Genomic DNA, 16430 nt, shown 5'->3' with positions numbered 1-16430 from the left:
TCGGTGACCTCCTGAGGTCCCTTCTAGCTGTCCTTTCATACGGTGCTGGGCTGCAGGGAGCTGACAGGCCCATCAGCTCTCAGTGCCCCGGCCAGTTTAAAGTCTGATGCCAAGCTGCATAGCACAATTTTCAAGGTTTCTGCACGTGCGATGCAATCTGAATGATTTTATCTGAAATCCCCAAAATTGTGTTCTGTCACACAGGTCTGCCATGGCAGGATGTGTGCTTTTTGGGATCTGGGATAACATTTGTCAGCTTCCAATTGTGTGAATAAATGAACATCTCCCAGGGGCCCTAGACATCTAGGGTTATGGGGCCACTTAGCCAAAAAATGAGTCTTGCCTCACAAGAGGGATTTGGTTCTGCTGCGGGGGAGGCCCAGAGCTCTTCCTTTCTCTCAGGAAGGAACTTGATGCACCTCTGATCATGTAAGCACTGAGAAGTGAGTGTCTTGCAGTCGCAGGCCATGTGAGCATTGGGGCCAGCGTTCATGGTGGCAGCTTCTCTGATAACTCTGCTTGCTTCGCAGAAATGCAACATGTTGTTAAGTACGGATGAAGAATAACCACATTTGTCATGCCCTTTTATTCAGCTTTCTGTGTGTCTGGAAATGAATAATCAGTAAGGTCAAATCTCATGTTGCATTGCACAGTTTGTGATGGCACATACCTCACACCAACCATCCATGTTACTGTAAAAGTCTGTAAGATTATGGCCTTAGATTTGCACATGGATCAACAGTTCAAATTTTGATAAATCTCCTAAAACTCATCCCCAGACTTGGTTTACCAATATTGTATTTGATTTGTTTTCCCATTTGTTACAACAGGCAACTGGAGAAGGGCGCGAGACTTCAGTAGGGTCAGCAGGAAGACAGATCTCTAAAACTGCTGGAAAGGCTTGCATAATGGCTGCAGCATAAGCAGAAGTAAAACTGGCATCTCCAAAATGACTCATCATATAAAAGACAATGAATAAATGTAGTTAAATTGTAGCCATATATCTTTTAATTAGTCAGCCCTTGACCTGATTTAAAAAAGACAAATTTGTTTAAATGGTATCATATTCTGTGTGTGCAGAAGGACTTAGAAACTACTGAAAATTCCTCCTTAATTCAGTGACTGAAACACTGGACACAGGAGAACACCAAGTAATTCAAATATCTCATTGCTGCCTCATCCGACATGAGGATGGAAAAGTTCTGACAGGGGGTATCTCTTGGCCCTCTCTGCCCAAGGATCCTGAGAGATTTGATAATCTTCCCTTTGTGCTGGGCCTTGAGGGATTTACATCAGGGAGGCATTGCTGGGAAGTGGAGGTGGTGGACGTGGGAGAACGGTGGACTCCGGGGGTGCCAGAGAGTCTGTGGAGAGGAAGGAATGGCCTAAGAAATGTCCTGAGGATGGGATCTGGGCTGTGGCCTACGGGAGGAGTGAGTGCTGGGTTTACACCATTGCTGACTGGATTCCCCTGGGCCAGGTGCCCAGGAAGACCTGGGTCTGTCTGGACTGTGTCGAGGGACGGGTGGCATTTTTCACAGGTGATATGGACGCCCTGATGATCACCTTCCCACAGGCCTCGTTCACAGAGAGAAGCCACCCCTGGCTCTAGCTGGAAGGTACCCTGACTGAGCTCCAGCTGTGCCACTGAAACATCTGGGGAATGTACCAGAGAGGACCTCATAAATGACCACTCTTTCCTGAGGAAGGCTACTTCATACCAAAAAGCCTGTCTATATTCTCGGAGGCTTTTAAGATCCGGCTAGATGAAGCCTTGGCTAGGATGATCTAGTTGGGGATGGTCCTGCTTTGAGCAGGGCTTGGACTAGATGCGACCTCGTGAGGTCCCTGCCAACCCTCATGTTTTACAATTCTGCCCCTCCCAACTATACAGTAAAAACCATCACGCACAAAACCCTTGTCTCACATTTTTCCGGCCATCACAGCTAAAACACGGCAGGGCCCTCTGTCTCTTCCAGCTTCAAACAACCCTTAGTCATGGCTTTCTGGAGGACGACGGTCTCCTGAGTTACCTGCACTTTCACAACCCAAATGGGCATGCGCTTGTAGCCGTGCTTGTCTAGGTCAGAGCCTGCTGCGCATGTTCAGTCAAGTCGCTCGTGAGCACTTGTCTGCACCGCAGGGGAAACGGAGCTGTGATTTGTGCATGACTTCTAGAAGTGCTGTTTAAGCGGCTGGAGAACTAACATTTTTCTTCCTCTAAAGAGCACCCAGGAAATACTTCACTCTTATCATGCTTTTTCCTCCCCCTCAAAAAAGCACCCTGGCAAGATGTGAAATACTGGTTTACTGCTTGGACCAACTGGCAACTTTATTATTTGTATTTTTTAGTAAAATATCCTCAGCATTCATAGATTCATGGATTCATAGACAGGAAGGGGCTGGAGGGGACCTCACAAGATCATCGAGTCCAGCCGGCATCAGAATAGATGAGTCTCCTGGTAACAGGTTCAGTGTATAAGCAAGATGAGTGTTGCTTTAAGATACACCCTGCCCCCCTCACATGACATCATTTGCAAAGACTTCAACTTTTCAGTGACTGGGCGAGGTTTGCTTTCGAAATACAGAACTGGTGAGAGAGGAAAAGACGTCTTTCAGTTTGAAACACAGAGAGAATTGTTTAAATGCTGTATGGAAAAGCTATGAGCAAACTGCTTTGGTTTTCTATGGCCAGACCTAGCTGTGCAGCTTGATGAACTGAAATATTCCTTGAAACGGTAAAAGATCTCAGCCAAAGAATGAGGAATTCAAAAGGACTGGGCACAAGCAAAACAGGGTACTTTTGCTCTTAAGATGAAAGGTAGGTGAAATGTAATTTCTTAATAACTCTCTAAATAGCTCTTAACTGGTAGTAGAGGTTACTCTGCTGGACAGACTTTTAATAACAAAAAATAAACTACTCCTGTGAGAAATTATTTTGCTCTTTACATAAACAGTAGGTCAGTTATCTACGAAAAAGGATTTATCTTCCTGTTACAATTCAGAATATAATTTGGAGCAGTGTTACAGCAGATGTTACCGCATGTTGAATTCATAACATCTCTTTGAGCTCCATTTCATCAACCTGCTGGATACCAGAGATCAGGGACTAAACATAGACATCGGATTTTTGATACATTATAATCTGCCTGGCAACCGACTCCCCAGCCCAGCCCAGCCCAGCCCCTGGCAGCTTTAATTTTCATCCCATCCAGGAAGAGCACGCACCGCCTGCTGCAGCTTCCTTAGCCTGACGAAGGGTTTTTGAGCCCGAAAGCTTGCTTAATAACTATTCTCCAACCATTTGGGTTGGTCTAATAAAAGATATCAAATTCACCCAAGGAACCTTGTCTACCTAACATCTCTTTTTTAACATTGATGCTTTATTCAAGAATTCAGGGCCCAGTCGTGCTTCTGTGGACGTCAAAGAGAGATTTGTAACAAAAGCCCTTGCTGCATGTGGCACGCAGGAAGACATGGACTAGTAGTTTGCAACATGTTCGACTCCAGGAACCCCTCTCCACCCCTCTCTTTTGTGAACTGATTGGCACCCCATTTTAAAAACTATTTTTGATGACTTCCTTGTACAGAGGCTGGGCGGGGGTGGGGGCAAGGTAAGAGAAGCAGCGAATCAGGGAGGAGCCTGCACCCACGTCCCCAGGGCTGCACAGGGAGGCGGGCAGCAGCTGGGCAGGGACAGGCGAGTGTCTTGCTGTGCACGGCACCCTTCAAAGTATCTTGAGGCCCCTCGGGGTACTGGGGGACCTCAGTTGAAGATCACTTATATAAATACAGCTCCAAACCCAGCTGCCATGCGTGTAACGTCCTAGCTTTTCTCACTGTAGGCTTTGTGCTCTGACTAGGGGGGGATCATTTTGCTGCAGATGCCCTTTAAAGGAAGTAGGAAAAAAATCAAATGATTTCCTGGCTCAAAATAGAAGATTGTATCCGATACCCTTTGTGAAATCAGTGCGAATGAAGTCTGTGAATGTAAGCACCTGTTCAAATGTGCTGCCCGACAAGGATGTTTCTTTGTGCTGAATGGGGGCCAGACTCTCCCTTGCAATTAATGGATGAAAAGCTATGAGAAATCACCACAGCACCGTACAGTGGCAAACATCACTTTGCCAAGGAATTCAGTTATGTTAATTCTGCTAAAATATCTGAATAAACACTAAATTGGTGCATTAAAAACAAGAAGGACATAGCACAAATAAGGACCCTGTACCATGGCAGCCTTATGAAAAATCCAGGGCTGGGGAAGGCTGAAGAAATGGAAGAGGAGGCCTGGGTCCTTTTAGAAAGGGAATTCAGCCATTTGTAATCCTTACTGGAGCATGCACAGTCCTCCCTGCTGTGCAGAAGCTGCCCTCTCTCTTCCCACTGTGACCACCCCCGAAAGACACGAAGTCACTCAGTGGGTTCTTGAACTGCAATGAAAATCCCTGGCTATATACAACATGGTCTTTCCCTGGTTGTTTCCCTACCTCCCTTCTATGTTTTTGGCCTAGTGTGCTTCAGTCTAAAGTTGACAACACCTCTTGGTGCAGACACATGTGACAATTGAACCATTTTAGAATGCCACTGATTGGGAATGAGCTCTAGCCGTGATGGTCCAGGCATATACGAGAGGCAAAAAATCTTGTGGGTGATTTCTTTTATTGGACCAATTCTATTGTTTGTATAGAGTCACACAAACTTTTGAAAGTAGTGTGTTCTTCAAATCTGAATTAAAGCAGATCTGAAGAAGAACGAATTGCATAGACAAAAACTTGTCTATCTAAACTGGGGTCAAGTTGGAAATGAGGTCACAACTGATTAGTAGAAAGATAGCTTTTATTGGAGAAGCAGTGCAAGGAGGCTCATTGAAAAAAAGGACCAAAAAAGGGGAAGAAAGTGGGGCAGTTCAGTTCTGGCTGTGTACCAGAGCAGCTAGTTGTAGCAGTGAGGGTGCAGGGGTGAGGAGCAATGCAGAGTGGGGTACCTGGAGGATGGCCCCATACACAGAACTCTTGATGTCCAAACATAACACTGAAGCAGGTCATAGTGCATCAGTTCAAAATAGTGCTTGATTTTCCATGTACACTTTTGAAGAATTCCAAGCAGCTTTAAATTTGTTTAACAAACTTTTATGTCTGTCCTCTTTATACTACACTTAAACTCAGGAGCAACACGTAGGGGGTGCACATGGGTGCATGTGCACACTCTGCGCATGGCGATGCACCCCCTTGAAAAAGGCGCTGACTGTTGGTGGCACTATGGGCAGTTGCTGCTCACCACCCTGCCGCCAGCACCGCCACCAGCATCTGCTGACAGTCCTTGATTGCCCCCGGCCACTGCCAATGCTGCCGGTGGTGCCTACGGGTTCGTGGTCACCGACCCATGTTTGGCACTCACCCCCCTCCCCACCTGCCGACAGTGCCGGCTGCATCTGCAGGAGCTTCCTGCTTACCGCCACTGGGCTCCTGCCACCACCAGCGCAGCCTTGCCCCCCCTGCCCCCGGGGCATGCGCCGTTCATGCTTAAACCATGCTAAGTGTTACGTGTGTCCATGCCCCAAGTGTTTCTCAGTAGTAAAATAAAAAGAAGGGTGCTGTAGATGAAGAGTTTGCCAGAACACAATATACAAGTTGGATTTTGGAAATAATGGACTGACTGTTACCACAAAAAAGAATTACCTTTACAATGGATTTCTCCCTATTCTCTATCAAGTAACTTTGATAATCTCCTACCTCTTGAGCTCCAAAATGCAGTTCATGATAATTACCCAATTCTTCTCACTGCTTACTTTCTCTCCTCTTTTTCTTGTTGTCTTGTTGTCTAGGTTGAGTTATGGTCAAAATGAAGGTGCTCTCCTTCTGTCCCAAATCCAGATACAGCTTTCTTCTGCCACGCTTTATTATTTATTTCATCACTTTCCAGGTTCACAAGGTGGAATCAGGTAGGAATCCACACTGCTTCTCCCAGTCCTTATAGGATTTAAGTACTAGTCCTTTAGGGGCTTATACAAGTCTGTCACACTATGGAAAATAAGTCTCCTTGATGTCAATGAAGCTAATAGCAGTGAAGAAAGTTAGGCATAAGTCAAGATCAGGAACTCAGTTATTGTTTTTGGCTATCTTGTCTGTGCTTTCTGGAATATTTGATATATTTTAGGGTAAGTTACAGGTCTGTTTATTCATGCACATGTTTCTTAAAGATACCCTAAGATATCTAGACTATCACATGGAATAATAAAACCCAATGACAGCTGTTGGGTTTGAATTCTTCTTTATACTGTCCTGGAATCAGCAGTGTCATATTGTAATCTAAAAGCAATTTCATGCAAAGTGCACAATCAGCAGGTAGGAGCAAGGACAAACCCACGGTGTCTTCTCTACTGTAGCAGTGTCACCCCCCGCCCCCCGGGCTATGGATGGTAAAATGGCTGTAGCACATTTCTGTCCCCATAGCTCTTGTACTCCTTGTCATCCTGCAGGGTACTTTTCTGAAAAGTGAGCAATGTCATCCTCCCACTTCCTTGGCAAGATCTTGAACTATTAGGTCACTGACCAGGGGATGGACACCATTCCCTTCTTCCCCAGGCTCACATCTAGTTGTCACTGAAGTTAATGCTGCTGTCTTTCAGACACATTGTGTCACACAGATGTCTCCCATCTAAGTGAATTGGGTCATGCTTTATGCAGAGACAGTGGAAGTGTATAAAGCTGTCCACTGAGAGAATGGGACAGGGATGTGCATCTCCCTATTTGGTGTAGGATCATCCTCTGGAGTTACACACTGCTGCTGCACGTTGCCAGAATGGGAAAGCTACAAATCAGTGAAGAACAGGGCAGCTTTCTTGAGCCAATCTGTGTAATTTTGAGGCTAGTGGTGACAAAGTTTAGGTATCTTAGAGGGGAGAAATGCTATTGATGGCATTGTTTTTTTTGCTTCGCCTGTCCCCCAGGATACTAGATACACAGAGTTACACAAATACCTTTTTCCCCATAAACTCCATAATTCAGGATACCTGGCACTTATGCAGAGAAAGCCTGAAACAGTACCACAGAATAGAAAACTATGTAAAATAAAGGAGTAATGCATGTCTGTGATTAGTTGAATACATAAGAAATTCTCAGATTCTCACTATCCTGGCATTTTTCATAGCACTGTTTAAAGTGATAGGACCTCATCACCCCATCTCTGCTGAAGTTGGTGAGGACGTTGTGTTACCCTGTCACCTGTCCCCCAGGAGGAGTGCTGAGGACATGGAGGTGAGATGGTTTCGGTCTAAGTTCACTTCCTATGTGCACCTGTATCGACATAGGAAGGATCAGTACAACCAGCAGATGCCTGAATATCAAGGAAGGACGGAGCTTTTGAAAGATGGTTTCACCAATGGAAGTGTTGACTTGAAAATTGCCAGTGTCCGACTCTCTGATGAGGGGCAGTACACCTGTTTTATTCAGGATGATGTCATTACTGAGGAGGCCCAAATGGAAATAAAGGTGACAGGTCTGTATCCAATTCATTGATTCATCTGTGGGTGGTTCTTAGTGATTCTCATTAGCACATCCTTACACAGAATTCACTTTTAACTGTTATTTCCTTGTTAGAAGGAGTTCCAGTATGTCACTTCTGGATTCGGGCTCATAGGATCATTTCAAAATGTTACCTTATATCTGCCACTGATATAACATTATTTTATGTGTTCTAAATTTGGCAACGGGTTCTTAAAATATTACACCTTCTTCACCCATTTTACATCTTTGGCCCTATATTTGGCTGCTATAAGGAGGTGGGAGAAAAAGAATAATAGAGAAATAAAACTTGATTTCTTGGATTCACATATTTAAAATCTAAAGCCCAAGACTGCTGAGTAGTTCAGTTTACTGAGATGATCAGCTCCTGAATAAAATTCATTGAGCACTGTGAAAATGCCCTTTCATTACTTGTGAATGTTTTTTTAAAGCAGAACAAGCCTGAACGGTCTTCTCTTTAACTCGGGAAGAATCACTCTAGCTAGACATGGGCCGTGGGTTCTTGCGAGATAATAATGACATGGGACCTGCTGCCATGCGACAGCCCTGCAACAGCTCCCATGCACTCCATTCATTTTGGTAAAGGCTGTTTGAAAATCGGAGAGGGAAAACTTTACCTTGTGATCAGATATTTCTCCCATTCAGCTCTGAGACTTTATCCACATTCACATAAGCCTGGCTGAGTATCATCCACTAGGAGATGTTGTAGATGACAGTGGATTTGGAGTAAAATCTTGTTTTCATTTTTCTAAATCTCCCTCCTCGCCACTATACAAGGTTGCTTTTCATTGCAGCAGAAGTAGTGAATCAAACCAAGCTCATTTACACACTGCGCATGTACATTTTATGACTGTTGGTTACAATCTTTCCTTTTCTTAATTAGTTTGGGGCATTTTCTGTAGAGAAGACAAAGTTATATTTTCGCTTTTGGTTTAGATCAGTCTTGAGGGAATGGAGGTGTAGGAAGCAAACACTTGATTTTTCCACAATTCACACAGTAAGGTGACTACCTTTGGGCTTTTGTTTTTCAGATCATTCTTCCCAGAAGGTACCCGCTTGGATAGTGGTCCTAGGTGTGATCATGGTGGTTTTGTTTGGTGTCGTTATCCTGACTGTTTATTTCTCTAAAAGAAAAGGTAAATATAGAAAATGAACTAGAAAGAGATTTTCAGGTAAAATATAAATAAGACCATGAACAGCAATAATGGGAAGCCTCTAATATCCCTGCCCTGCAAACTGTCTAGGAAAAGAAATAGCATTAAGGGTCTGAGGATGAACCAGGGACTGGGAACACACCAGTTTGGCCTCAATTTTATATGGTTGTCCCTCTCCCATTCCCAGTTCTGAGAGGGTCACTTCTGGCTGCCTCTGGTTTCAGTTCAAACAAGACTGAAAAAACAAGAATTGTCCCTGCAGTATACTACACTGACAGATGACACCGTATTGAAGGATAGGCTAGAAATGTCTGTGCAAAGGCAGTAAGTAATGAGATGTGTTCCTTATTGAGAGAAACAATTCACTGCAAACCAGACATTTTAAATCCACACCTTTTTGAATGCTCAAAGACAAAATGTTCATCAATCCTAAAGTACCTTTCCTATGTCATAACTCTAATATAAGCCTACGTACGCTGGTACAATTTCATACATAGTTGTTCTTTCAATGTCTATCAAGGAAGGAATAACCTCTAAATAGTAACCTTTATTAATTTCTTTACATATTTTTAGGGAAACATGTGAAAGAAGTTGGTAAGTCTCACTTTTCCTTTTTCCACTTTGGCAAACAGCTGGACTGCAATGAGCACAGTGGCTTTGTTTGTATTCATTTGTTTGGGGGGTGGGGAAAGAGGGGTGTGATTTACTTTTTTTTCTTCATTATATTTAATTGTACAATAGAAGCAAGACTAAGGCTGCTGAAAAGTAGTAGCAAATGAAATATTATAAACAAAAAAAATAGGGAATGAATTAAAAAATCATCTGAAAGCACTATGGAATAAGAAAAGAAGAAAAAACAATGTTTCACCTTTGCTAAAATAAACTGAAGCATTGATTGGATATAATCAAGTTAATGATTAATCTAAATGCCTTGAGTGTACTCCTGAAAATGTAACCTAAGACAGAAGTGTAAGACAACTGCAGTGATGTGGCTGTAGCATTTAGGTCCTTGAAGGGACATTCGATGTAGTCTTTGCATTTTAATGTCACAACATATATTGTGTTAAATCTTCAGCCTCCACATGAGAAACACATATATGTGTGGTTTCATTTTTTTTAATATTGTAGTAAACACCTGATAGAAATTATATCCGTGTTTTTCCCCTCATGTATCACTATGGAAAATCATTATGTGTGTTCAGAGGAGTTCTCATACTTGAATATGTGTTTTTTTTCAGGCTGGGGAGAACTTGCTGCACTTCTAAAGGAAGGTAGTTAAACATGAAATATCATCCTTTATCAGTATCCACGTAAGACAATGTGGCCCCGGCATATCGCGAGGTCTCCTGCCATTCACTACACACTGTGATGAGAGGCAGGTTTTGTGGCATGACATGGCACATCCAGGTGTTATCACATCTCCTCCTCTTCCTCTGCTGGCACATGCACTACTACCTGAGGGGATGTCTGGCAGCATGTTTCAGAGTTACACAGGGCATGTGGGGCTCACACCTCCTACACAGCCAGGCCCTGCTCTGTCTCTGCAAATGTTCATCCCCTTTTGGCTTCTGCTCTGCTCTTCCCCTCACTCTTTCTCACTGCTTGCTGCCTGGGAGAGGGACAGAGGCACACTTTGTGAAGGAGAAATAGAGCGAATCAGTAATGTAACTAGGGATGGATAAGTAGGGCACCAGCCTCAAGTAGCCTCCTAATAAGAGACTGATTTAGAAGGAGGGCAAGAATTATAAAAATGCTGCTAAAAATGCTTCAGCTACCACTGCTGTCAAGGGTGCAAACAGTGCTTGTTATGCCCTGCAGTAAACTCTGAGTCTGGTGTCTAAGCACTATGCATACAGTGAATGAAAAGTGTCCAGACCAGAGTTACAGAGAGAGGGGAAAGAGGCAAACCAGAAAATCCAGTTCAAGATAGAGGGCACTTCTCCTGAAAATGAAGCAGCCAGCTGAGGTGAAGTGATGGGCAGGAGAGGGAAGACTCAGAGATTGTCAGGGGCCGGAAGGGACCTCGCAAGATTATTGGGTCCAGCCTTCCTGCACTAGGCAGGAAAGACAACTGGGTGTCAGGTGACCCCAGCAAGGTGACTGTCCAGTCTCCTCCTGAATATTTCCAGGTAGGTGATTGCACCACCTCTGCAGGGAGCTTCTTCCACAGTCTGGACACCCCGACTGCAAAGGAGTTTTTCCTGGAATTCAGCCTGAAGTGGTCTTCCAATTATTTCTACCATTACTCCTGGTCTTCCCCAAGGGTGCCCTGGGGAACAGCTGTTCACTGAGCTCTTGATGTACTTCCTTGATGAAGCAATAAGCTGCTACCAAGTCCCCTCTCAGCCTTCTCTTCTTTCGGCTGAAGAGGCCCAAGTCCCTCAGCCTTTCCTACAGCTTGCCTTGCAAGTCTTTGATCACATGGGTGGCTCTTCTCTGGACCCTCTTTTCCACATCCTTGTTGAAGTGCGGTGCCCAGAAGCAGACGCAGTGCTCCAGCTGCGGTCTCACTCGCACTGAGTTCACTTCCTTGGTTTTACATGAGATGCATCGGTTGATGCATGCCAGAGTGTTGTTTGCCCTGCTGCTGGCTACAGCATCGCACTGATGGCTCTGTGACGGGCCAGTAGGGGGCGCTCCTGCTTTGAGCCGCCCACCTCACTGTGCCGCCCACCTTCCAGGCTCCGAGTGCCTCCCTGGGGTGCCTCCCATCCGGCCGACCCCTTCCCTGGATCACCCCCGCTAGCCTGGGGTTCCCGCTGCCACCATCCAAGGCTCTGGACTCAAGTCTGGCTCTGCGCACCTTGGAAAACACAGGCCTGATCGTCCAATGGGTACTAGACCCAATACAGGCACTTGGGGCACTTTCCCAAGTCAGGGGCTTATTAGGAAAGTCTCCCTTAGTCCACAGACCTAAGGGGCCTCCTCGGCATAATTTAGACCCACCCCTCAATAAGTCTCCCACACCGGTCACAAGGAGAACCTGACTGATTCAGGGGGTAGGGTGAAAACAGGGTAAAAGGAAGAGCAGTATCATGGAACTATCAGAGGAATATCAGAGGGATCCCATAGAGCAAACCAGGGTGGCTGATGGTAGCCTTTTTAAACACGCATCTGAGTTACTGTAAGCTAAATATCTAGCCTGATCTCGAGCAGCTTACTCACTCGCATCATCCGGAGGTTGGAGTTTTCCTCTGGAGGCAGGGCACTCTTGGAGCATGCGGTTATGAGGAGAGAGCCAGTTTCAGATTCACCTGGATGACTGCATGGCTAATGGCTGCCCTTCTTCCTCACCCGGGCCCTTTTATCCCCTCACTGATCTCAGCAGCCCGGTCCAATCGAAGCTGCCAATACTGGCCACTCGCCAACCAATCTACAAAGCATCCCTGGCTACCTGGGCCCGTGCGCAGGAGCGGGCTTTTTCCCCCCTGCCCAGGTGACCAGAGCATTTGTCATGCAGACCAGAGAGGGAGATCCCCGCCCTGAGGAATTCAACACCAGCCTCTCCCGCTGGCAGAGACAGGTCTCTGGAGAGGGACACAGACGGTGGCATTTCTGCCACAGGCTCATATTCATGCGATAGTTCATTATTACCCCTAAGTCCCTTTCAGCCATGGTGCAAGTCAAATTGTTGCCACCAAGCGTGTAGGTATGTTGGGGATCGTTTGCCCCCAGATGAAGCACTTTACACTTCTGCGTGTTGAACTTCATCTGGTTCCAACTCGCCCAACTATCCAGCCTGCCCAGGTCCACCTGTATCTGCAGCCTATCTGCAGGCAGGACCATGCTCCCCCATAACTTGGGATCATCTGCAAGCTTGACCAGTGAGCTCCTCACTCCCACATCCAAATCATTGGTAAAGATGTTGAAAAGCACCAGACCAAGCACAGGCCCCTGAGGGACACCACTGGTCACATCCTGCCAGGATGACACAGATCCATTCATAGGAACTCTGAGTCCTCCCTCACCGGCAGTTTCCCACCCACTCAACCATCGAGCAGTTAAGCCCACAATCCTGCAATTTTCCCACAAGGATATCATGGGATAATAGATCAAAGGCCTTTTGGAAGACTAGGTATATAATGTCCACCTCCTCTCCCATGTCCAGGTCATAGAAGGAGATGACAGATGGCAGAGGAAAGGCGCTGCAGGGTGAGGGGTGGGTTGGGCATAGTAGATGTGAGCAGGAAGTCAAGGGAAGCAGCCTCACTACAAGTGTAACTTGGCAAGGGTTGCACCCTGCGCATAACTCTGCCGGAGAGTGGAGGGCCTGGGGGGATGCCGCTGAGTGCCAGAGCGGAGGGGAGCAAGTTTGGGAGTCTTTACCTGTCCCAGGTCACAAAGTCCCTGGATACTGCTTTTGCATGATCTGCCCCTCCCCAGCACCCCCACACTGTTGCTGCGGTGGAAGGAGCAGTGCAGGCAGCCACCACTCTGGTGCCTGCTAGGGCTGGCACCCTGCTCACTCACCCCTTGTTGCACTATGTCTCCCTTCAGTCCTTCATGAAAGACTGTCTTATTGTCAGGGCTTCAACTGAGCCAGGGGCCTCCCACTTTATACACATCCTGCACTCAGCTCAGCCATAAAGGCATGTGGCTCCATGGACCAGGCAGAGAGAGGAAATGACAGCAGAGTGAGATAAAGGAATGGCAAGAAAGGGTAGAAGGACTATGCAGCAAGAGGCAGTGCAGGTCTGCAATGTGGGTCTACAGATAAGGTAGATCTGAACCCCTCCTTATTCGGTCCCTTGCCTACCAGAATGAAGGCAGGATAAACCTACAGTTGCCTTTTCTTTGCTAGGATGCTGCCACTCCACACCTCTTTTCCTTGCGTGGATGCAGCTGTTGTGCAAGGAAGGATGAGGGGGAAACTTTTCTTTCCCTGCCTCTGGCTTCCTTGGGAGGAACCCATAGGTGTGTGCAAGAACTTCTCTGTGATCCTCCCCCTTGGCCGAGGAGTAAGGAACAGATCCCAGATTACAGATGGGAGGTCTTCTGGATCCATCAGAAAAATTGGGGAACTCTGGTCGTCAGCAGAGGTTTCCTTTGCTTTCATCCTTTCTCCCTAGTTCATCAGTCAGGACACCACTGCAGGAGCACAGCTAGGGCTGAGAGGGGCACCAGGCAGGAGGCTCATCGTATTTTCTCCCCACCTGGGGCAGATTCTGGCACTGACTCAGTCCAACCTCCCCCAGCACTCAGCCCTGCCCCTTACACTCTGGTTTTATCTTCCCTCCTGCAGCAGATGTGACTCTGGATCCAGACACGGCTCACCCACAACTCCTGGTTTCTGAGGATCAGAAAAGTGTGAGATGGGCAGACACACGGCAGGATCTGCCTGACAACCCTGGGAGATTCGACTCTGAGCGTTGCGTGCTGGGCTGTGAGAGATTCAGCGCAGGGGGACATTACTGGGAGGTAGAGGTGGGGCACGGGAAGTACTGGGTTGTGGGGGTTGCCAGAGAGTCTGTGAAGAGGAAAGGAGGGATCACCCTTAACCCTGAAGAGGGGATCTGGTCTCTGGCGCAGTGGGGTGGCCAGTACAAGGCCCTTACAGCACCTGTGGTGACCCCCTTGTCCCTGAGTCAGGTCCCAAGGAGGATCAGGGTCTGTCTAGACTATGATGAGGGGAAAGTAGAATTTTTCAATGCTGATACCAAAGCCCCCATCTTCACTTTCCTTCCAGTCTCATTTGCTGGGGAGAGACTCTGTCCTTGGCTCTGGGTTGGGCAGGATTCCCCGCTGAGGTTATGTCCCTGAGACATGGGACAGGAGTAGAGGGTCTGTTCTGGCATGTTCATGGGACATGTGGTGGACTGGTCCATAAAAAGCATCCCTCACACAGTCCTTTCCATTTGGAAGTTTATTTCTGACCTCCAATTTGTATTTATTTTTAACCATTTTCTGGCCCCTCACCTTCCTTTAAATTAATCATTTTTAGTTTTTTAACAAACAGTAGGTTTTTTTACATCACGTGTTTTAGTTTGATCTAAGAAGATGAAGGTCAATGTACAGTCTTAAACACATATGGAGCAGTCTGATTGTTTTATCTTACATTATATTTGGGTACCCTTCTCCTGTCCCTCCTCTAATTTCTCCTGGATTCAGTATACTCCAAGAAAGTATCACAAGTTGATAGCATGACTTACCACATTCTCCATGCATAGATTAACAGGACTATCTTGGACATTATGACTTGCACCCTCTAAGGTAGAGTTTGCTCTATCATGCTATCATTTGTCTGGGGAATCTAACACAGGGTAGTTACCTTCTACAAACATCATGTCTTTCTGCACATTTTACTTTCCTGTCTCCAGCCTCAGACATTTCCATCTCTCTGATCTTGGAGGACTGTTACCTTCTTTTAGATTTGATTGTACAGCCTGTATGGTGCTGCTGGCTCAGGGGATCTCCAAACTATTGAACCTTCGAGAACAGAAAGTGGTCAAGGTCAAACCACCACATTCAATGGCCCAGTGCACCTTGCAGCCTGTCTCCAATTGTCCTCTACAATACAAATGGATTATCCCAGTGTATAAACTGAGACACTGACAGATGGAAACTCAAAGAGGGTGGAATGAAAGTAAAGGCAATGACTAGAAACCGCACATAACAGAGATACTGCTAAATACCATTGGGCATGATGATATCACTGATGCTATGGCTCCTACATTGAATGCATTGATTCATGAAACATGGAGTCATTTCAGTGTATTACAATGGGTTTTGTGTAAGTGCTGCTCCTTGTTTCTTTTCTCATTATTGTATGGTCACTCTGAAGAGCTTTAATGTTCTCACATGTTTAGTAAATTAAATATCTTTGAGACATATATAGCTACTTTCTGCTTTTTTTCCATTCTAGTTGAAGATTTTTTTCCAGTTGTCGATGGGTTTTTTTTTTCCCTTTTTGGGAGAAATCGGGTAGGTCAGGGCATTTTTTTTTCTCTGACCAAAAACCACTGAGAGAAATCTTTTTATTAGTAGGGTGGGACTGTAGGTATTACTGGATGATGCATTTCTTCAGTGTATACCCTGGGACTTACAATGAACATAACACTAACCACAGTTATGGTCATTCCCCAGATCATAACTGTACTCTTATCTATAAACACACCATTATCTGTAAGAGTAAATACAGACATACCCAGCAACCTGAGCCATAGCCAAACACCTAACACCCAGCATGGAAGCACAAACTGGGCAGATCTAGGTTTTACTGGCTGTGTGGCCACTCAGGACACAGCTCATTGCTTTTTGCAGACAGAAAGTGGGCAGCTACTCTTGGCCCATCTATGTGCTGTGGGGACTGGGCAGGACAGCAGGATGGCTGATGAAGTGGATAGCTCTTTGGGGGCCATGCGGGAAGACCTCTGAGTCTGGATGGGGCTGCAAACTAGTGTCCTGGTCAGTTTGCACCGTTTGGCCTGGGTGGCTACTCTCCCAGCCTCCCCAGTACCACTCCCAAAGGTCTCCTCTCTATCAGACTGGGGGCTGTGTGCAGCCATCCCTCTAGAGGGTCGAGAAACAGAATCCTAAGCTGTGGGCCCTGCTTCCAGGGCTGGAAATTGTGCAGGGGGCCAAGTCGTATCAGCCAGGCAGGCTTCCCCTTGGTCTCTCATCCCTTGGAGGGTATCCAATACTGCCTCAGACCAGAGCTGGTGAGTGGAGCTGTACTCTGTCCAAGCACAAAGAATAAGTGAAGTAGCTGGTGGTACAGGGCCATGGGCACAGGGGGAGAGTGCCAGTGTCACTC

The 16430-nt window shown here is 46.2% G+C and overlaps 1 protein-coding gene across 5 annotated transcripts; it reads left to right on the top strand.

Annotated features, from left to right (window-relative positions):
* The first annotated feature begins 2541 nt into the window (after positions 1 to 2541).
* LOC102563823 (butyrophilin subfamily 1 member A1) lies at positions 2542 to 15507 on the top strand. 5 transcript variants are annotated; one of them, XM_059714956.1, is made up of 8 exons: positions 2542 to 2821; positions 5825 to 5941; positions 7150 to 7197; positions 7310 to 7497; positions 8555 to 8659; positions 9251 to 9271; positions 9916 to 9948; positions 13920 to 15507. In XM_059714956.1, exons 4-8 carry the CDS (start codon positions 7332 to 7334, stop codon positions 14435 to 14437), a joined length of 843 nt encoding a protein of 280 aa, XP_059570939.1. In that variant the 5' UTR covers positions 2542 to 2821; positions 5825 to 5941; positions 7150 to 7197; positions 7310 to 7331; the 3' UTR covers positions 14438 to 15507. The 5 variants fall into 5 exon arrangements, with proteins under 5 accessions (XP_059570939.1, XP_059570940.1, XP_019354919.1 ...); XM_059714957.1 differs by lacking the exon at positions 7150 to 7197; XM_019499374.2 differs by lacking the exon at positions 7150 to 7197 and having other exon boundaries at positions 7235 to 7497.
* The last annotated feature ends 923 nt before the right edge of the window (positions 15508 to 16430 follow it).

The sequence above is a fragment of the Alligator mississippiensis genome, chromosome 11, assembly GCF_030867095.1.
Source record: "Alligator mississippiensis isolate rAllMis1 chromosome 11, rAllMis1, whole genome shotgun sequence".
NCBI lineage: Eukaryota > Metazoa > Chordata > Crocodylia > Alligatoridae > Alligator > Alligator mississippiensis.
The sequence above is the reverse complement of the archived record's forward strand: the minus strand, read 5'-3'. Positions and strand labels throughout refer to the sequence as shown.